Source organism: Callorhinus ursinus, unplaced genomic scaffold (assembly GCF_003265705.2).
Source record: "Callorhinus ursinus isolate GAN/ISIS: 27379988/994484 unplaced genomic scaffold, GSC_fseal_2.0 scaffold16, whole genome shotgun sequence".
NCBI classification, from domain to species: Eukaryota; Metazoa; Chordata; class Mammalia; order Carnivora; family Otariidae; genus Callorhinus; species Callorhinus ursinus.
In genome coordinates this window covers 29576687-29598223 of record NW_027397078.1, presented here as the reverse complement: position 1 = coordinate 29598223, position 21537 = coordinate 29576687, and the positions used below count along the sequence as shown (strand labels likewise).

Below are 21537 nucleotides of genomic sequence, written 5' to 3'. Positions count from 1 at the left end.
CTATATAGACCCCCACCCCCCGACATCGATGAACTTGAGCAGCGCAGGCCAGCCAAAGGCAGGTGCCACAGTGAGGCCAAAGGTGGAGTGGGGCTTCCTGAGGCCATAGCCTGCCCCGCCTGCCCCCTCGCCCCTGAGGGATTAGTTCCCCAGGCGAACGAGCTTAGGTAAGGGCTTTGGTTCTTCAGCTGAAGAGCGGGACGCAGGATTACTGCAGTAGTAGGACACTTAGCACTCATAGTCGCTAGGAACTGGCTCACGTGCTCTATCATGAGCTTCCCGAGGCTCTTCCTTCCCATGAACGTTGGGTCACCTCAGTTATGGTCTAGGCAGCTGGAGGGGAGGACGTAGGTCGCTTATTCCTTAAAGCTCGTCCCCTGGGTTGCGAGCGCCCCTGGAGCCAGAGCAGGGGGCCCCACATGTCCAGAGTGACCTCTAGTATAGCAAGGAGAGTGGGGAAGCTCGAGCTGAGGACGTGCTCACTGTGGAGAGTTGCTTTCAAGGTGCAGTTTCATCAACCTTCGGGAGAAAATTGGGGAAATGTCGGGAGGTAAGGGAAGGAACCCTGTCTGCCGTGCATTGTGAACGTGGGCCCCGGGCGGCACATCCTCCATGCCCGAGAGTCCTCCCTCGTTCCCTGGATCAGCGTCAGAGGACTGAGAGATACGAGCGCGTCCCGGCATCTCACCGTACAAGCAGCCCCAGAATTCCAACCGTACTTCATTCACTCAGCCAACGGTGAATGCAACCCCTTCGTACTTGAAAAGCGGTGCTTTTCCTCCCCCACGACATTGTTCCTAGTCACGAGGTTTAGCTTTTCATTCCTAGTCATGTTACAGAAAGGCGTGGCTTTTTCATGCTTACAGAGGGGGCCTGGGTTTGAAAGTCTGGGAAGTCCTACTCTGGAACGCATACTCTGAAGACGTTGCAATGATCAGAAATCATGCAAAGACGAAAGCAAACGCTCCATGCGCCCGGAGGGCTGCCGAGGTCAGCTTGCAGAATTCCGCCAGCTGGTGTTGGAAGGAGGGACTGAGAGGCAAAACCAGAGGAAAGATCATTTTAAAAGCCTGGAGAGTTCACAAGAGCCTAACGTGGCATGCTCTCTCCGGACTACAAGCTGACAAACCTTTCTCTTTAAAAGAGCAAGTGGTTCTGAATCCCCCAAATCCCAGACGAGCACAGTGACACCCCCGTTCCAGCCACTAGAGCGGCAGCCCTGGAGCCTCGGTGAGGACCCTGTCGTCTCCCAGTGAACTAACAGACACGCTGTTGCAGCGGGATGAGCTTCCGGGTTCAAAGGCATGGAGCAGAAGCTCCTGGCCTAGGGGAGAGGGGCAAGGGGTCAGGTACTGAAGGCGATGCAACCCCAATCCCGAGCCTCTAAGGCTTTTCCGCCCTGTAAGCTGGGAGAGCTGAAGGCAGAAAGGCAGTGTGGCTCCTGGCCCCCGGGGGTCAAAGGGCAGCCAGAACTGCGAGGCAGACGTGAGAACTCGGGGATGGGGACGATACGCGGGGGGCCCTGGTCGTTTCCAGCGCGCTCGCATCACCAATACCATTGCGAGCAACAAGTTTTGAGCAAAGACAAAGCTCACCGATGGAACTTCGTACTGCTCCCCTGGGGTCTCGTTTAGGCCCTCCAAGAGATCGGCCCTTTTTTTAAAAAAAAAAAAAAAAAAGATTTTATTTTGATTTACGTGACAGAGAGAGACACAGCGAGAGAGGGAACACAGGCAGGGGGAGAGGGAACACAGGCAGGGGGAGAGGGAGAGGGAGAAGGGAGAAGCAGGCTCTCCGCCGAGCAGGGAGCCCGGAGCCCGGAGCCCGGAGATCCGCCCTTTGCTGCTAGCGATCTGCTCATCTGTAGAATGAGGGCAAGTGTTCATAGTCAACTCTCTGGGCGCAGAAAACCACAAACTTAGTAGAGCGTTTCTTTATCAACTTTATCAACTCTTTATCGACTCTAATAAATTGAATGCAGTGAGAGCAAATAAAATCAAATCTGAGGCTTTGACATTACTGTGGTTTTAAAACTTTATTATATTTTAAAATCTGAAAACTGTAAAACATAGTATTCATACAAACACCTGAGGACTGTTGAACTGGGCACAGCATCTTCACACAATTTGAGAGAAGACCAGGTTTAAATTAGAATTTTGTCTTCTAACACAAAAGGAATAACAGATAAAACCACCCTTTAAATAGTTGCATTCTTATATAAAGTACATTTGGTTTTCTGAAAATGTACATTCATGCCCCTGGTGTATATTTTATTGGCATTTACAACAAATGGCTAAGACTTTTAGCACAGATTCTCATAGCTTATAAACATTACACCAAACTTATACAAAGTAATTACAACATATAGCACCATTTCCCCTTAAAAGTTCTAATTTTAAAAATAAAGCCTAAAATGAGAAGTCAGAATTAATGCATCTTCCAAAATTTAGCAGAATAGATGGCTCAGAGCTAAGCAAATTAACTAGAAACATTGCATAGGACAGAGAGCTTCCCTGTATGAAAACCAACCTACGGATTGTTTCTTATCCCCTGAAGACAAAGCTGAGAGGTAATAGTAATAGCAAATGATGCACATATTTTTTTACAGAATAAAAACCTCTAACTATATAAATAGTTCACCATTACCTCTGTGGCAGTACAAAGTGCCATATTAAATTCAAAAAGAACAGATTTACTTGTTTGTATACCTACAGTTATAGAATAATACATAAATACGGTATAGTATCCTTATGAGGAATAAACAGACAATAAAATATCTATCTTTAAAAAATTTGGGCACAGGTGTCTTCATATTGAGATGTGAGAAATGAATGCCCAGTTAAATGTCTACACTTAGCGAAAATATGTAATGTTTTAAAATAATAGGTATATTATTGAAAAAAATTTAATCAGACTCCATCCAAACCACCCTTGTAGTATAATATCTCCTGCATAAAACAACCATTCTATTTATCCTATAATTGTTCAAAAGTTATCAAAAACTGATTAAGAACACTTTATGAAAGTTTATAAGCTTGCTTTTTTTCTTTAAATATGAACAAATACAACATACAGAGAAATAATAAACAAAAGGAAAATAACTTATATGGCTTTCCCTTTCTAGAGACTGGCAGGACAGGAACAGAACTGGTAGTAACAGACATAAAATATCTGGAGAAAGACAGTATATCTACAGCTGCATCTTTAAATTCTCTTCTAAGGAAAACTTGTCACAGATTTCATTAGAGAACTTGTCAGTCCCTGATACTTCCCCCTTTGGGATTTAGCTGTTTTGGTTCTATATATAAACATTAACTTAGTGGATCACTACATCAAAAACTAATGATGTATTGTATGGTGACTAATAATAAAATTAAATTTAAAAAAAAAACATTAACTGAAATCAAAGGTGTTTCTCTGTTTCCAGCATGAAAATACATTTGTAAACTGTACAAAATGATAAACTGTAAACTGTAAAACAATAAAAAGACATAACTCCCAATTTGAATATGCTAATACTAACAGGTAAATAGTTTTTTAAAGAAGTAGATTGGACTATCATGTTGTTCTGCAATGCTGGATATAACCTATATTTAGAGGAACTGTCTACCAAACAAAAGCTGCTAGGGGAATTAAAATATTTTTAAATTAAAAGTTATCAGGATAACAAAGAACTCTGTCCAATCTAAACTTATACATTTTTTTTCAATTGTATTTTCCTTCTTTAAGTTTTTCAATGTAGTAACATAACTTTAATGCTGGGCCCAGCTTCAGCCCCATGTACTTCATCATCACATCACTTTTGAGTAGTAGCAGAGCCTTCCCATCAATTTCCTACAGAGAGAAAGAAATTACAATTAATAATGCATTCATATTTTTTCAAGTTATATATAAGAACATGTAAAATAGAGAGCAGTTGTATATTCTCGATATATATTCTCTGAATATGCATTTATTTCCTGAAAACTATTAAAAATATAATTTATACAGCAAGACATCATTTGATAATTTCTAAATTCACTTCAAATTTTAAGAAAAAGGAAATTTAATCCAGTATCTTTCAAAATTGGCCTAAGCACCAAACTATCTCATTTTAAATACTGTGTGTTGAATAAAATACTACATATCTATGACAAAGGTTAGAAAGCTATGAATTGTAGAAATGAATTTCAGACGGTCATTAACTTTCTTAGAAAGGCTGGGAATATGAGGATGTCAGCATCAATGCAAACTGTAAATGTGTTATACAGTGTTGTCTTTATGTTGAAAGCTAATCAGTTAGTTGTCTGAAGCTAAACTAATTAAATGTAAAACTAATTACCGATTTTCTTAGAATACTGAAAAGGACAGAAGATACTTGGTCACTGATTTGTTACAAAAGACTATAAACATTACTTAATAGACACAAGGCATCCTCCTAAAATTTTTTACTTCCTTAATTGACCAATTTATGTCGGAGAAGCATATTATTTGGTATTCATGAGCTCCTATTTAAAATAAAACTGCACTTAATCTTACACAGTTGCTGGATTCATTGGGCAGGACACCCTGTCACAGCTTGTGGTTACCCCCTCCTACTCACGGTCCTGGGGCCGAGCAGGGAGCAGGTGGGGAGGAGGATCCTTGTGGGAGAAGACATCTGAGAGTGGCCATTGCTGAATCATCTTCTCTTGAGAACTTGAAGACTTGTAGTATTTTAGGTACTCGGGTACCCATTTAAAGCACAGATCCAGCCTCTACCATTTAAGAATCTAACTTTGGGCCAAGTAACCTTTCTCACATATGGAAAAATCAGTTGATAGGGTTCCCCCACCATCCACACTAATCAGCATCCATCCAACTGAAGGGCCTGCACAGAGGTCATTGAAAGGCATTACGGCAGGAAAACCGGATCAAAAGATACATTACATGTTGCCTGAAGAGGTCGGCGAGGGGGCCTGATATCTGAGGATCTTTATGTTTCATAAACTGTATCACTTCATCCACAGACCAGGTTGAAGGGTCCTTAGAGAAGCCTTGTTTCAGGACACTGGGGTCAGGTACAGCTATATAACTTGGAGCTTCAATGGGGGGAAAAAAGACAAATCATACTTGACCTGATCATTATCCTGAAAGAAGAGATGTTAGGTAGGGAGAAATGGTCCCATTCCTGGAACCTTCTATTAAGCACCCCAGCAAGGACCCAGGACTCCAAGTGTAGAATCCAGTGAAAGCCTAGATTAGGATGACCTGAGGATGGCTACCCAAGAGCACCCCATCTGACCTCCCCCAAACAATAAAAGCAGCTTCAGAATTTACCTTAAAGCCTCAAAAATCATAAAACAGACTGATCAATCTGAGTCCTTGTGGGCCACAGGCAAAGACAGCAAAAGATCTGGTGCTTGGGGTAAATGAGGTTAATCTAAGCTCACCTATTACTCTTGAATTTCTCTCAATCTCTCTCCTCTTGGCCTGTCTAGATTAGGTTTCTTTTACTAGCTAAATAGAATGGAAAGTCTCCAGATTTAGTTTCATAGTTGCTTAAATTTATTCACTTTAATCAAGGAATCTCAATAACCCCATTATCTTTGAGAACCAAATGAGTTTTACCGAATCTCTCCCATGTATTCAATATGGATAATTTTAGCATCACTTTACTCTTCAAATTCCTGTCTCTTAAGGCTTAAATGGTTATCTGAATTTTGAAGAAAACAGGATTATTTTCTGCTTGGCTAGGTCAGAAGTAACTTTAACATTATACTCGATACCTCTCTCAAGTTTAATTGCATAGTAATAGATACTCTGGTTGAATGTTTATAGGTCGAAAAAAGAAATAATTGAGAAAGAGATTTAAGCACTCACACCTCAAAAAGTTTTAGCTGTGCTGTTCACCAGGTTGTGCTGTAATTTCTTTGTGTCCCAGGTAAGTATTCATTCTATTCAACCAGAGCACTTGACTCTCTAAAGTTAGTGTGTGATAACAGAAGTGAGTTTTGTAATTTGCCGGGAAAATCTGTTTCTTTAAACAAGGACCGTCAACACAAATTTGGTCTTTTTTGGTGTGATTTAACCAAAGATATGTTTTCTTTCCTATCATCTGGGCTCCAGCCATTTTAGGGGCATTTTGAGTATTTACCCAGGTAAAGGGCAAAGAAAAACAGAAGATAAAAGAACTCAGAATGTACGTTTTTTTTGTGTGTAGCTCAAAAGTGTACTTATTTTCTCCTTCAATATGACAACTCTGATGTGAAACAAAAACTCTTTACTAAAACATATCCTCCCTTTCACTTGTCAGAGATAAAAATGTTGGTCCTATCTACCAAGAAATGCTACTGCGCTATTTCAACCCAAATAAAAATGATGATGGTATAGACCATGCCATGCCTAAGGCATTCTAACAATTTAGGCAGAAAAGTCTTCTCCTTTAGTTCCAAGAAAGACTTAAGATGAAAAAACTATTGGCAAAGCTAATCAAGCTAATCATACCTCTAAATAACTTTTTTGTGGCATTTCTGGTTTATGTCATCAGAATCTGATACTGTTATATCTTAAATAACATGCAACCAGTTTTACAGATTACTACAGAAAAACTATAGGCAAATATGTAATTTATGGTATAAAACTAATTTTATATTAAAAATAAAACAACTATAAGATCACCTATTTTTAATTCATTATGGAGAAATCATTTAATTGGGCGCATACCTTCAAAACAATCAGAGAAGTTGTAAACATTAGTGTTATTCAAATAATTACATGAAATAAACTATGTGAAAAACAATCAAAATCCAGTCATGCTTTTCTCCTGAATGGCTTTGTCTTACACTAGAGTATCAATAAGTGTTTCTGAAATGAATAAAAGTGATTTGATTTTATCCACAACGTTATTGGATTTCTTTCCTATAATAAAAATGAACAATTTATTTCATTCAAATAATGGGGCAGGGCAGGAGGTTGTGAGAGCATCACCAGCAATCGGGGTGGACTCAGCTTTAAGTAACAGTTCCAAGACCTTAAGGAAGACAATAGTAATGACACCTCTAGACAGTTTCCAAGGGAAATGCTTACCTATTCTCTGGAGATGGAAGCAGCCCAGCAGTTAAGCGTACAGCCTGGAGTCAGAGTGCCTGGATTCAAGGACTGACCCAGCCACTTTCTAGCTGGGGACCTTAGTCAAGTGACTTCTCAGATTTCTCACATGAAAATGTTTACCAGCACGTACGTCTTAAGGAATTGCTGTAAAGGCTATGTAAAATATTACATGCCTGGCACATGTCAGAGAGTGATGAAGATGATGCTGATTTCTATTACTAATAAGTAAATTACCAGTAAGTAATGTTATTACTCTTAGTCTTTCCACTCCTGGGAAGACCAAAAGCTAGACTTCTCAAGCTCAAATACAGGCTACTTTGGCATAGTAATATTAGTCATACATTTGAAAGTGAGCAATTCAGTATCAGGGGTAACCTTTTATAGCCTTTTGCTGAGAAGGCCTGTCTTCAAAGCTCTCATTTTGTGAAAATACCTAAAAATTCTGGGTATACCACCACTTGATGGGATAAGCATCTACCATCAGACTCCTTGCAAATGTCACTCTGAAAGCAGAGACGATCTACATGAGGTGGAAGATGGGGGGATGATATTAAACATGTCATGGCATGTATACAGCGCAGTTGCCCATAGAAAACATCCATTAAGAAAAGCAATCAAGTTGGATGGTTCCTACTGCCTTCAATACTCACCTTGCCTAGATGCCTACCAAGGAGAAAAAGGACAAAACACATTCCCACCCTTACCCCACCTCGGCCCACCCCTACCCCCACCCCCTTCATCCTTAAAAAGGGTAGAGGGTAACTATCTTTGCACATGGAAAACTATTCTGGCTCTTTCCAAATGGCAAAAGGATGCTGCCCTGTTTACACATGTTATGTATTCCTGGTGGGTCTGAGGGAGTAACTGAAGGTGTGGAGAATGGAGAAACAGCTACAGCAACAGAATACCAGAGCCCAGATCTGGGAGCCACACACAGGCTGGAGTCAGGAAAGGTCTCAAAAGAGACAAGGAAGAGAGTACATCAGAAAGGAGAGGAAGTGCATCTTTCCAGGCCTCAGAGTCAGGAGGTTTCTGAGTCCAGACAGGATCCAGTGAAGTGATAAATTACAATGGAACCATTAATAAGAAGCACTGATCTAAGATGTCTACGAGAGACATGGCTGGTGACCCAAATCCCCAGGGATACTTCTATGCCGCCATGAGGATCGGAGCATCTGTAGTGACTTGACCCTGACAGTAACATAAACAGGGAGGACTCAAACTCCTCAATCTTGGCACTTTCTCCAATGTGATACACTCTCAAGGGATGTTGTTGGGCAAAGAAACCTTAAGGAGAAAGAAACATGTTGGTTGAGAATCACTGTTTTTAAATATACCTTCACTTTTCCTCTGCATTTGGAATTTAACTTCATGGTGACTGCTCTTGGTAGATCTGGTCCCCACTAGTGGTGAACTTGAGATGCCAGGCACACTTGGAGAAAAATTCCTGGAGACTACAGTATGAGTGCTTACAGGATTTCTGCTGGTAGGGCTTAAAGAATTTGCTGGATTTAGTGGTGAGTTTTTGGAATCTTCAGGAAGCTTTTCCTCTTTGGGCATGCCATTTCCCTCAGAAGACAGTAGTTCTTCTACAAGAAAAAAAGACAAGGGCAATTATCTTCAGTAGACTTATAGCTTAAATACTACTAAAAGGTCAAAACATCTCCTAATCTTCAACAGTTCACTTAAGCCATGCTATACTGAACCATAAACCTCTAACATAAAGTACGTGGCCACCCCTCCCTTGGCATTTATAGTAATGGACACTGTCTTAAAATCCAAATTGATTCCACTATGTCACCTGTATTTCTCATGGCAACTGTCCCTTCCCAGTCTTGCTACCAAGGCTGTGAACACCTCACTAAAGCATTCATTTTTAGGAATGCAGTTCTTCACAACCATTATAATATGATCACACAGTTGGCTTCTAACATTTGCTTACTACTTGGACACTTAAAACTTTCAGTGCAGAAAGGCACTAGGCACTAGGTTTTTCTATTCACTTTTTATCAGCTTTCAGTAATACAAAACTGAATGGAAAATGTTACTGTAATTATTTTACTTTTATCTAAGGAGAAATGACAACTGTGTACTTCTGAAGAGAATGAAACTCCTGACAAAGCTACCAAAGTAGTAGCCTAAATGCTCACCTGATTTGGGCAAATACACACCCCCACCCGAGAGCATATAGTTAAGTGGTAGTAGAGTGACTTTTCTTCCCATTCCAGGAACTTGTAAATACTATTTACCTTTAGAGGCATGCATCTTTGTTTTGGGGAGCTTAGGTGACACAGGAACAACATAAGGTATAGGTTCCTGAGAAGGCCGTTTGGGGCTTTTCTTTTCTGTTATGTCTTCTTTTACTGTTTAAAAAAAAGGTGTCTCTTATAACTAACATTCCTCAAGCATTTTCAGATCATCAGCATATAACACTTGTTTCTAAATCATTTGCCTACTGTAACTTCATCAGCAATTTATCAATTACTTGATTATTTATGAATAATATGTGTTGATTTCATCCCATTAAATATTTTGGTGACATCATATTCAACAGCTAAAAGAATTATATACAGGCATCATTTATTCCAGGATCATCAGATATCTCTAAGTATCTCAAGAAGCAGTGAAGCAATCAATTATAATGTGTCTAAAAAGGCCTAGGAAAACTGTTCCCATGAACAAAAAAAGTTAAGAATTCAGAGAAGGAGAAGACAGTGTACAGTGAACATCTCATTTTATAGGCAACAGTCCTGGCCCAGAGCTACCCTTCCTATAACTCTACAGATTATTAAACCAAATGCATTTTTACCTAAAGGACCACTCTTTAAGGCATGATCCTGAAAGTAACGACATCTCAAATTATTAAACTCTAAATATCAATCAGTATCTTGATTTAACCTCCAACTAAAAGGAAAAATTAAGTATAAAAGAAATCTAAATAGTCTGATAATAGAACTTGCGTGAGAAGATTGCAGTGAGAATGTACCAAAGTCAAACTTCATCTGGTTCAAAATAGCTGGGGGTCAGGCATGCTTCTTAAGATCATCTGATAAGCAACTTTTAGCCATCTGGTTACTGATTACTAAAGAGTCTAAGAGAGCTCTTACCACTTGATTTTATTTTTAATCATGGACTACAAAAACCAATAGGCAAAACATATTTCCGTAAATGGCAAATATTTCTATAATTAGGACATTTAAATTCCTATAAAGAAAAAATTGGCTTTTTTCATACTCATTTAATGATATGGAAAATTCAAATACTAATGTATAGTTTTCTACAGATAGATGTTACCTCAGAATCTTAGCAAGATCAGAAAATCTTTTCTTTTACTTGTAATATTTTAATGCTTTCTTATAAAAAGTTAATGAAGCTAGAGTATGGTCTACTATCTGGGGCTGATAAAACATAGAAATGACTCTTGACTTCTGCTCCTGGGTATTGTAGTAAGCTCAGGCATGAAACTTTTCCTGCAGGGATAACTAGAAAAAGCCATATAATTTACAAAATATTTTAAAAGTCATCATAGAGAGGCACTTCCAGGATGACTGATTAAAGACCTGCAAAATCCACTTCATAAAAATAACAAAGAGATTGGCAAAATTAATTTTTCAAAAACTCTGGACATCACATAAAGGCTTACAACAACCCAAAAAGCATTTGTTCAAGAAAAAAGTGGCTGAACCTCAGAAAGAACAGCAAATTCTGTGGCATTTTAGCTTCCCTACCATCATCCCCTTCACTGTTTTTGCAGCAGCTTTGCAAACCAACAGGTTCATAAGTACTGTAGTTGTGAAAGCCAGCAAATCCTAGCAGTCACTGGAGGGAAGACAATGGGTTTGGGGCTCTCAAAAGGCCCTATCCCCAGAGAACTGGCACAATTTGAACAACCTTGAAACTCAATGGAAAGCTCTGATCTCAGGCTTTGTTTTATTGGACCTAAATCAGAGCCTGCTCTGTGTGAACAGTCCTATCTCTAAGGCATTGCTCAAACAATCAAACAAACCAAAAAAATCCACCGTAGTAATTGTTTAACACTATAGCTGCCTGAGGCAGCATCATCATTTGGGGCTGATGGGAAACTGACCAAAAAGCTTTAAAAACAAACCTGGAGAATAAAATGTCCATTAGGAGACTTTGAAAACCATAGAGATACTCCTGGGAATCTAGAAGGCCATATGCATGTGCAAGGCAGTATCCATGCCCAGGAAAGACCTAAGACCTTAATCTTTCTTTTCTTGCTGACCTTGAGGCTCTGCACAAAGCAGACTTGTAAACTGCCTCTTGGAATGTTCAAGGTAAGTTCCAACACATACATGAACTCTGTGGCAAAGGATGGGAGACACACTGGTTGCAGGCATTTATGGAAATCCCTGTCCAATCATTTGTTGAACACTAAGTGAGCAGACTTCAGTGGCCACATATAATAAATGAGCCCAGGAAATCATTAGGTTAGTCCAGGAAAGTCACTATACAAAAGCACCAGCAACAACAAACCCTAGGGAAGAGGAGAAAATCTGATTTTCAGAGTTACTGCTTTACACTCTTTTAAAATGTCTAGTTTTCAATTAAAAATTAGGAGACATGCAAAAAACATAAAAGTATGGCCTATACAAAGGGGGGAAAAACAGTCAATAGAAACTGCCTCTGAGGAAGCCCAGATACTGGAGTTAGTAAACAAGGACTTTAAATCAGCAATTTTATTTATGTTCAAAGAACTAAAAAATAATAATCATGTCTAAGGAACTAAAGGAAAGTACGAGAACAAAGTCTCACCAAATAGAGACTATCAATAAAATGATAAAAAATTACAAATCGAAATTTAGGACTTGAAAAGTAGTATAAATGAAATGAAAAATTCACTAGAAGGGCTCAAGAGCAGATGTGAACTAGCAGAAGAAAGAGTCAGCAAATTTAAAGAAAGGTCAATTGAGATTATAAAGTCTAAGGAACAGAAAGAAAAAAGAATGAGGAAAAATGAACAGACTCCAGACACCTGTGGGATACCATCAAGGACACCAAAATACACATAATGGAAGAGCTCCAGAAGGAGAGGTGACAGAGAGAAAGGGCCAGAAAGAATATTTGAATAAGTAATGGCTAAATGTTTCCCAGATTTGATAAAAAGCATTAATCTGAATATCCAAAAAACTCAACTATCTCCAAGTAGGCAGGATAAATTCAAAGATAGCCACACCTAGAAAAAACACAGTCAAACTATCAAAAGCAAAAGACAAAGAGAATCTTGAAATTACCAAGCGAAAAGCCAATCCCATACAAAGGATCCTCAATAAGATTAACAACTGACTTCTCATCAGAAACTATAGAGGCTAGTAGGAAGTGGGATGATACATTCAAATTGCTAAGACAGTCAACTAAGAATTCTACATCCAACAAAACTAAACTTTAAAAAATGAAGGAGAAATAAGAAATTCTTCACAAACAAAAAGTGAGGGGCACCTGGATGGCTCAACTGGATGAGCACTTGACTCTTGGTTTTGGCTCCCATCATGACCTCAGGGTTGTGGGGTCAGGCTCTGCCCTGCGGGGAGTCTGCTTGAGATTCTCTCTCTCCCTCTTTCTCTCCCTAATCTTTTTTTAAAGAAGTGAGAAAATTTGGGGCGCCTGGGTGGCTCAGTCGGTTGACCATCTGCCTTCAGCTCAGGTTGTGATCCTGGGGTCCTGGCACTAAGCCCCAAGTAGGGCTCTCTGCTCCGTGGGGAGCCTGCTTCTCCCTCTCCCTCTGCCTGCCACTCCCCGTTTGTGCTTGCTCTCTCTCTGTCAAATAAATAAAATCTTTAAAAAAAATAAAGATTTTTTTTTTAAAAAGTGAAAAAATTCCTCACTTGAACAGCTTACCTACAAGAAATGAAATTACATTCAACAGTAACTCAAATCCACAAAAAAATTAAAGAGTACTGGGGTGCCTGGGTGGCTCAGTTGTTAAGCATCTGCCTTCAGCTCAGGTCATGATCCCAGGGTCCTGATTTTGAGGCCAGTGTTGGGCTCCCTGCTCAGCAGGGGAGTCTGTTTCTCCCTCTCCCTCCCTCTGCCCATGCTCATGTTCTCTCTCACTCACTCTTTCTCTCAAATAAATAAATAAAATCCTTAAAAAAAATTAGAGTACCAGTTAAAATATCTGTGGTTAAATATTTATTTATGAGAGAGAGTGTGCACGCAGGGGAGGGAGGGGTAGAGGGAGAGAGAGAAAGAAACCCAAGCAGACTCATGCTGACTGTGGAGTGTGGAACCCAATGAAGGGCTCAATCTCACAACCCTGACATCAGACCTGAGCAGAAACCAAAGTTGGATGCTTTACTGACTGCGCCACCCAGGCACCCCAAATACATTTGTCTTTATAACTCTTTTCTTCTTCTTCTTCCCTTAAAAAAACAAATAGGGGCACCAGGCTGGCTCAGTCAGTAGAGCATGTGACTCTTGATCTCAGGGTCATGAGTTCAAGACCCATGTCGGGAAGAAAGCTTAAAATACAAAAAAATGATAATAATGAAAAAAAAATTACAAAATTATATTTTGGGGCTTATAATGTATAAAATATAATTTGGCAATAAAAGAACAAAGAAGGGAGCAGGAAAAAGAGCTGTAGTAGAGCAAGGTTTTTGCATAATATTAAAATTAAGTTGGTATTGGGCGCCTGGGTGGCTCAGTTGGTTAAGCGACTGCCTTCAGCTCAGGTCATGATCCTGGAGTCCCGGGATCAAGTCCCGCATCGGGCTCTCTGCTCAGCAGGGAGTCTGCTTCTCCCTCTGACCCTCTTCCCTCTCGTGCTCTGTCTCTATCGCATTTCTCTCTCTCAAATAAATAAAATCTTTTAAAAAAAATAAATAAAATTAAATAAAATTAAGTTGGTATTAATCCAAACAAGATTGTTTTAAATTAAGATATTAATTGTAATCCCCACGGCAGGCAACTACTATGAAAATAACCCCTGGACAGAAAAAAAAGAAAAAAAACTCAAAAACTTTAGTAGAAGGAACAACAAAGGAATTAAGATAGTATATAAGAAAACATCTATTTAAAACTAAGATTCAGGGGCACCTGGGTGGCTCAGTCAGTTAAGCCACTGCCTTCAGCTCAGGTCATGATCCTGGAGTCCTGGGATCGAGTCCCGCATCAGACTCCCTGTTCGGCAGGGAGTCTGCTTCTCCCTCTGACCCTCCCCCCTCTCATGCTCTCTCTCTCTCAAATAAATAAATAAAATCTTAAAAAAAAACAAACTAAGATTCATATACAAATAAAAATAAAAACAGAAAAAAAACATTTAAAACAAGAGGAAAGTTATCAAAGAAAAGAAGAAAAGACAAAAAGAAACACTAAGACCTAGAAAACAAATAACAAAATGGTAGATGTAAATCCTACCTTATGAATGAATGAATTCTTACTAGTAATTATATTAACTGTCCATGAGATAACACTCCAGTAAAAAAATTAGCAGAATGGATTAAAAAAAAAAAACCATGTTCCAATTACATAATTAACATAAAAGATACACTTTAAATTCAAATATACAAATAAGTTCAAAGGGAAAGGTGAGAAAAAATATAACACACAAACAGTACTTAAAACTGGACTGGTTATAGTAACATCAGACAAAACAGACTAAGAAAATCCTAAGAAATTCACACATACAAAAACCCCAATGGTAAGTAACAAATTCAGCAAGATCACAGAATAAAGATTAATAATACAAAAATCAATTGCATTTCTACACACTTGGAATGAACAACCCAAAATTTAAGAAAATAATTCTATTTACAATAGTGTTAAAAACAATAAAATGTTTAGGGATGAATTTATCAAAAGAAGTGCCAGATGTGCTTTCTGAAAACTACAAAATATTATTGAAATAAATTAAGGAAGACCTAAATACACTGACATCCCATATTCATAAACTAGAAGACTCAATATTTTTAAGAGATTTTATTAATGAATTGATTAATTAATTTGAAGTGGGGGAGGGAGAGAGAACACGCAAGCAGGGGAGAAGCAGAGGGAGAGGGACAAGCAGACTCCACATTGAGCATGGAGCTGGATGCGAGGCTCAATCCCAAGACCCTGAGATCATGACCTGAGCTGAAATCAAGAGCCACCCAGACTCAATATTATTAGATGGCAATAACCCCCGGACTGATCTACAGATTGAACACAATCTCTACTAAAATCCAGCAGAAAATGATAAGCTGAACTTAAAAATCATACGGAAACTCAGAATTGCCAAAACAATCTTGAAAAAGGAGAACAAAGTTGGAAAACTCATACTTCCTAATTTCAAAAGTTACTACAAAAAGCTACAGTAATCAAGATAGTGTGGTACTGGGGTGCCTGGGTTGCTCAGTTGGCTAAGTGTCTGCCTTTGGCTCAGGTCATGATCCCAGGGTCCCACTCTCCCTGCTTGTGCTCTCTCTGTCAAATAAATAAAATCTTTAAAAAAAAAAAAAAAGGATAGTGTGGTAGTGCCATGAGGATTGACATACAGATCAATGAAATACAAAGTCCAGAAATAAATCCATATATTTACAGCCAACTGATTTTTCACAAGGGTGCCAAGACAAGTCAGTAGGAAAAGAGTAGTCTTTTCAACAAATGGTGCTGGGCCAATTAGATATCCACATGTGAAAGAATGAAACTGGACCCTTATCTCACTGTATATAGAAAAATTCAAAATAGACCAATAACCTAAATATAACAGCTAAAACTACAAAATTCTTAGGAGTAAACATAGGAGTAAATCTTTGTGAAACTGTATTAAGGAATATTTTCTTAGGTATGACACCAAAAGTATAAGAAACAAAAGAAAAAATAGGTAAATTGGACTTCACTGCAATTAAAAACTTTTGTGCTTCAAAGGACACCATCAAGAAAGTGAAAAGACAACCTACAGAATGGAAGAAAATATACGCAAAGGATATTTCTGATACGGAACTTGTATCCAGAATATATAAAGAATTCTTTATATATTAACAAATATAAATATAATGTAATATATAAGAGGAACAAATATATTTCATTTCTATGTAATAAAAAGACGAAGAACCCAATTAAAAATAGAGGATTTAGATAGACATTTCTCCAAAGAACATCTACAAATAGCCAATAAGCACATGAAAAGATGCTTAACAACCTCAGCCATTAGGGAAATGCAAATCAAAGCACAGGATACTTTACAGGTTTTGATTCTCAAGTTCATTATGAATATAAGAAATTACCTGCCCACTTTGAATGAACAAAAACAACTATATATTATACATGTCTAATTAGTTCATGGTGGCTAAAATGTTTACTTTGAGGAGAACATGAGGAAAAACTAAATTACACAAGATTCTCGCATTAATTATAAAATACAAAATAGAAGCACAGTACAAAATTTTACATTTTCTCTCACCTGATTTATTTTTATCATGCTCTGCAGGACTAGGAGTAGTACCTCTGTAAGAGCTAAAAGGCTGGCTACTCAGAAGGTTATCACACTGCAAGCTATGGCATAAGGTCTCAAGAAAGCGAAGAGCAAATGATGCACTATTCACTGGAGGGAGCTGGACAGAGTGAGTTTCCCCATCAAAGGAAGCTATTGGGGGGAAAAGAGATGTCAGAGTTAGCTCATAGAAAGATAAAACTACAACATCAAAAAAAGCCACCAATTTCGGAAATGTATTATAAATCTAAGTCGTGGTTTTTGTAATTTATAAAGGAATATTCTTAAATTATAAAGGCCCCTCTCAAACACAACAGCCTACATTGGTAAAGGCATTCTCATTTACAAAGTATTCCAAGGCAAACAACAACAAGGGCAGCAGCGGCAACCCAGTGATCTCTACCACTTCCGCTACTCCAAGCATTTTGTGGGTATAAACATAGTAACTGATCAATCATGAAAGCCAGTTGGATCTTATCTCATAAGCACTTCTTGAGTCACATTTTCATTTAGAGCTTCCTATAGATCAGTCTGTTTTCTAAAAACATTAAAATATATTATCAACCAAGGTATTTTGTCTATAGTGAGCTTAATACAGCATGTAAAAAAATCTTTTACCTCAATTTACAGTATGACTCTGACCATTGTCTATTTTGAACGTAAAGTTAAACTTTCCCAGAGTTAAAAATCTATAAATAGATATTATATCAATGTAAGTATGTCAATATTATTAGTTAATAGACTACAAATATTATAAAATAATCTATATATTATAAAATCCTTGCCTTTTTAAAATAAAATCAAATTTGTAAGAAAAGCTGAATAAAGGGTTAGTTGAGCATACCAGTTATCACTTCTCCTCCACGATGATCTGGCTTAAGAAATCCAAAAACAGTCTTACTTTGAATGGCACAATCCACACAGGCCTGCACGGTCCTCCGGAGCACCACATTCACGGGGCCCGGGCCAAAGTGGTCAGGCAGCTGCTGGATTTTCTTCGGATCCAGGTGAGGGCCAGCATTTCCATGTTTGTTTACATAGACACAGACTTGAGGAAACGTGTACATAAATATAACAATCAGATTGGTTAAAAGCAACATAAACACTACATAATTAATTACTATATCCCACTAGCCACACTTCAAAGAGACCCAAATATAGTTAATATCAACAATCATTTCTGCTACCTAAAAATATATATGCAAATATATTTTCACATTTGTATAAAGACCTTAAATCTAGTCAACTTTCTAGAATTTTGCCTAGAATAATTATAATAAAAACTATCCAACTTTTAGTAGCATCACAAAACAATTCTTCACACATTCCCACATCATGTAAAATGGTATAAAGATAAATATTTTCACCTTTCAACTGTATACACAGTATAAAAATTTTCTTTCAAAACTGATCATGTTAATACACTCCTTGGACTGAATTTATTTTAAATCACCAACATTGCACCTTCATTGTATTTTCTAAAGTAACCAAGTAATTTAAGATACATGCCACACAGTAAGTTCTAATGACCTAGAGTGATTTTTTTCATTAACTTAAGGAAAATAAAAATGTTCTTTATATACATGCCAAGGTTCACTGAAGAAAATTAAAAAATAATGCTTTCCTTAGTATAATAAAAGTATATGAATTAGAAGCAAATCATCTATAATCACACAAATGTCGTGTTTCCATAATATTTCTTCACTGAGAATCAATAAATATTAAAACATACAATGTAACAATATGAGTACATTATTACCAAGCAGAAAATATACTGTCCCCCTAAATCAAGAAGCACGTTATGTTTATCCATTACCTAATTTATATTGCCAAATTTTACATATATGTGGTCTATATTCAGTACAATAAAAACCCATTAATCTCTCTTTCACTATGTTGAAATACATAATTCAACCTTGTGGCAATAGCCAAAGGAAGGATGGACTTTGTCACAGAAATGAAACAGCTATTAAAAACTTAACCGGGGGGTGCCTGGGTGGCATAGTCGGTTGGGCATGCAACTCCTGGTTTCGGCTCAGGTTGTGATCTTGGGATCGTGAGTTGGGCTCCGCACTAAGCGCAGAGTCTGCTTGAGAATCTCTCTCCCTTTCCCTCTGCCCCTCCTGCTCATGCTCTCTCTCTCTAAAATAAGTAATAAATCTTTTTAAAAAAAATAAAAATCCATGGTGCTGATGGGATGGACAAAGTCCTACTGAACACAAATGAAGCTAAACAAAGATTTCAATGTTTTATCTCCTTTGCGTTATACTTATTTAGCTAGTCTCTCCTGCCAACAGACTAAAAATCAGAAATAATGAACTGACAAAATGAGTATGTTACAATAATCCTTTAAGTGATTTCTATTTCAAAAAAATAATTTCTTTTTAATCAGGGAAGGGAAATTGGGAAGAAAAGTCTAAGGAACAGAAGAGTATAAGAAAGACAAAACTAGGAGAAAAAGCAATGGTACATGCTTTAAAAAATAGGAAGGCAACAAGAAAACGTAGAAGAGATGACAAATAAAAGGGGGATTTGTTCAGTCTAGGTCTGTGTCATTTCATACTCTTCACATAACAGAGAATAATTTAAAGTCATCATGCCCCTGACAGGAAAGGATCTTTCAAGATTTTAAAAGACATTTTAAAAAGATTTGAAGTAGCTTTAAAAGTACATACAAGACAAAAAGACATTGTGAAATAAGATAAAAGGAAAACAGATTTGACAATGATGTAAATTTTGTAAATCTTACTAAGCTGGATAAAATACTTTAAGAGTAGTGAATTTTCAAGTGACTTGTATATTTAAACAGTTTTTCCATAACATCAAAATGAACAACCAGAATCTCAAAACACTTTAATATGAAAAATGCTAAGAAAAAAACAAAAACATGTCTTATCATCTTTTTTTATTTTATTGCTCAAATTTCAAAGACACTAAAATAACACAGAGTAAAAGATTAGTAATTTTATACCCTAATACCCTATATTATGCTATACCCTAATACCCTATACTATACTATACCCTAATACCCTATACTAATTTACCTGTTGACATCACTATTTTAGATGTGCCAGGAGCAGCATCCTTATCATACGAAACACGACGCTTTCTGGCCAGGGAATTTATAGAGGCTGAAGATGTAGAACACAAAACAGGAAAATATTTTTCCTGTAAAAAAAAAAAAAGCACAACTATATATTACACATTTTTAAAAATTCATAGATAAGGAGGTCGGAAAATTATCGGTCAGTGGTCACAAATGATCAGCTGTCAGAAGTCCTTGGGGTTGGAAACCTCTGTGTGTGTCACAAATTACAGTACTTTCCAAACTGCGCTCCTCAGAGGGGCCCATGAGCTGGTCAGGTGGGAGAAAAAGAGACCAAGAGGAGGGGATTCCCAGCATTACCCCTCCTCCAACTGGTCACACCTTAGCCGAATGGCTCACTCTGTAAAACTTGTTTTTATTTTCTGAGGTTCCCTGCCTGGCAAGTTTTTTTCACACTGCTAAAGTCAAGTCTGCAAAGCCAATCCAGCAACACATCAAATGGGGGTGGGGAACCTCAACAAGGCAGAGGATGGACTTTGCCTTTACAAAGCAGTCACTCATCTGGCTTTTACTACATCTGGCCTGCATTTCTCCACATTATATACAATTTTGACAAAATTACAAGTGCTTTGCTAAAGTCCATATAAAATTATGCCTATTGTATATAAGAACCAAAGGTCTTCTGGGCATTGTTAAGTATCACTAGTGTTTTATTTTGTATCAACTCTTGGGGTTTTCTTGGAGCTACCTTCAAACACAGCTCTCCAAAGTCAGAGAAGGGGGTCTTGTACCTAGAAAAGGTAATAATAGAGGATATTTTTAAAGCAGGGACAAAGGAGGATAAAATAGGGTAACATTCATTGTTGTATTTCCTTATTTGTTTAAATTAATGACTGTCACTTGGGTTCACTGTATTCTAGTAAATCATGTTATTTTTTAAGTACTGAATTATAATTATTATGTTGATATATTCTCATTCTTTCAGTATTTTAAAAATCGGAAATCTGAATCCTTTGACTTAAAACATACCAAGATAGTATGCTTGTATTAACACTGTAAATTGAATAAAGGTACATTTATTTGAAAAATGTGCTTCTATACCTCTAGAATCCTTAAAGGGGGGGCATATGTGGACAGTTGACAAAGAGTCTACTGTAAGAATAATTCGTACTCCAGTTCAAAGACTTCCTAAACAATTAAACTATGGGGGCATCTGGGTGGCTCAGTCGGGTAAGCGTCTACCTTCAGCTCAGGTCATGATCCCGGGGTCCTGGGATCAAGCCCTGTGTCAGGCTCCCTGCTTCTCCCTCTCCCTTTGCCCTTCCCCCCTCCATGCTCCCTCTGCTCCTGCTCGCTCTCTCTCTCATATAAATAAATAAAATCTTAAAAAAAATAATTAAACTATGGTGTGACAGTACTGAAAAAGGGATATAGGTAACTGCATGAGAACCTTCATCTTTCCATGACGAAATAATAAAGCTAAGAAGATGGTGAATTAAAATTCTTCCTTTGAAACAAAAAATAGTTTATTATCCAAAAAAATTACAGAACCTGTCCCTTGCCCCACCCTACCACCTTATAAACAATATTTTCAAAAACACCTTCTTAAAATTGTCAAATTAGCACTGGAATTATTTGAAAATAAAGGAGTGAAGAGAAACTTTATGGAGTTATATCTTCATCATTATGCCAACTAATCACAAAGACTTTTTTCAGCAGCTGGAAAATACACATTAAAAATATGCATCAGGGGCACCTGGGTGGCAGAGTCAGTTGAGCCTCTGACTCTTGGCTTCAGCTCAGGTTGTGAGCTCAGGGTCATGAGATCAAGCCCCAAGTCCCGCTCCATGCTCAGCGCAGAGTGTGCTTGGGACTCTGTCCTTCTCCCTCTGCCCCTCCCCACTGTGCTCTCTCTCCCTCTCAAAGAAACAAACCTTAAAAAAAAAAAAAAATGCATCAATGACATCCTTGATACATTCTAGTTTGC

The 21537-nt window shown here is 37.9% G+C and overlaps 1 protein-coding gene across 8 annotated transcripts in view; it reads right to left on the bottom strand.

The window, feature by feature from the left end:
- Positions 1-2020: 2020 nt before the first annotated feature.
- SCML2 (Scm polycomb group protein like 2) overlaps positions 2021-21537 on the bottom strand; it is a 92065-nt gene continuing 72548 nt past the window's right edge. For 6 of the 8 annotated variants that reach the window (XM_025857861.2, XM_073902031.1, XM_073902029.1 and 3 more), the window contains 7 exons: positions 19549-19672; positions 17349-17552; positions 16475-16657; positions 9321-9434; positions 8409-8660; positions 4909-5060; positions 2021-3834 (listed from right to left, as the gene is read on the bottom strand). In XM_025857861.2, the coding sequence (XP_025713646.1) occupies positions 3706-3834; positions 4909-5060; positions 8409-8660; positions 9321-9434; positions 16475-16657; positions 17349-17552; positions 19549-19672 (1158 nt within the window). In that variant the 3' untranslated portion in view covers positions 2021-3705. The remainder of the gene's footprint in view (positions 3835-4908; positions 5061-8408; positions 8661-9320; positions 9435-16474; positions 16658-17348; positions 17553-19548; positions 19673-21537) is intronic. The other 2 variants (XM_073902030.1, XM_025857863.2) reach the window with 2 other exon arrangements.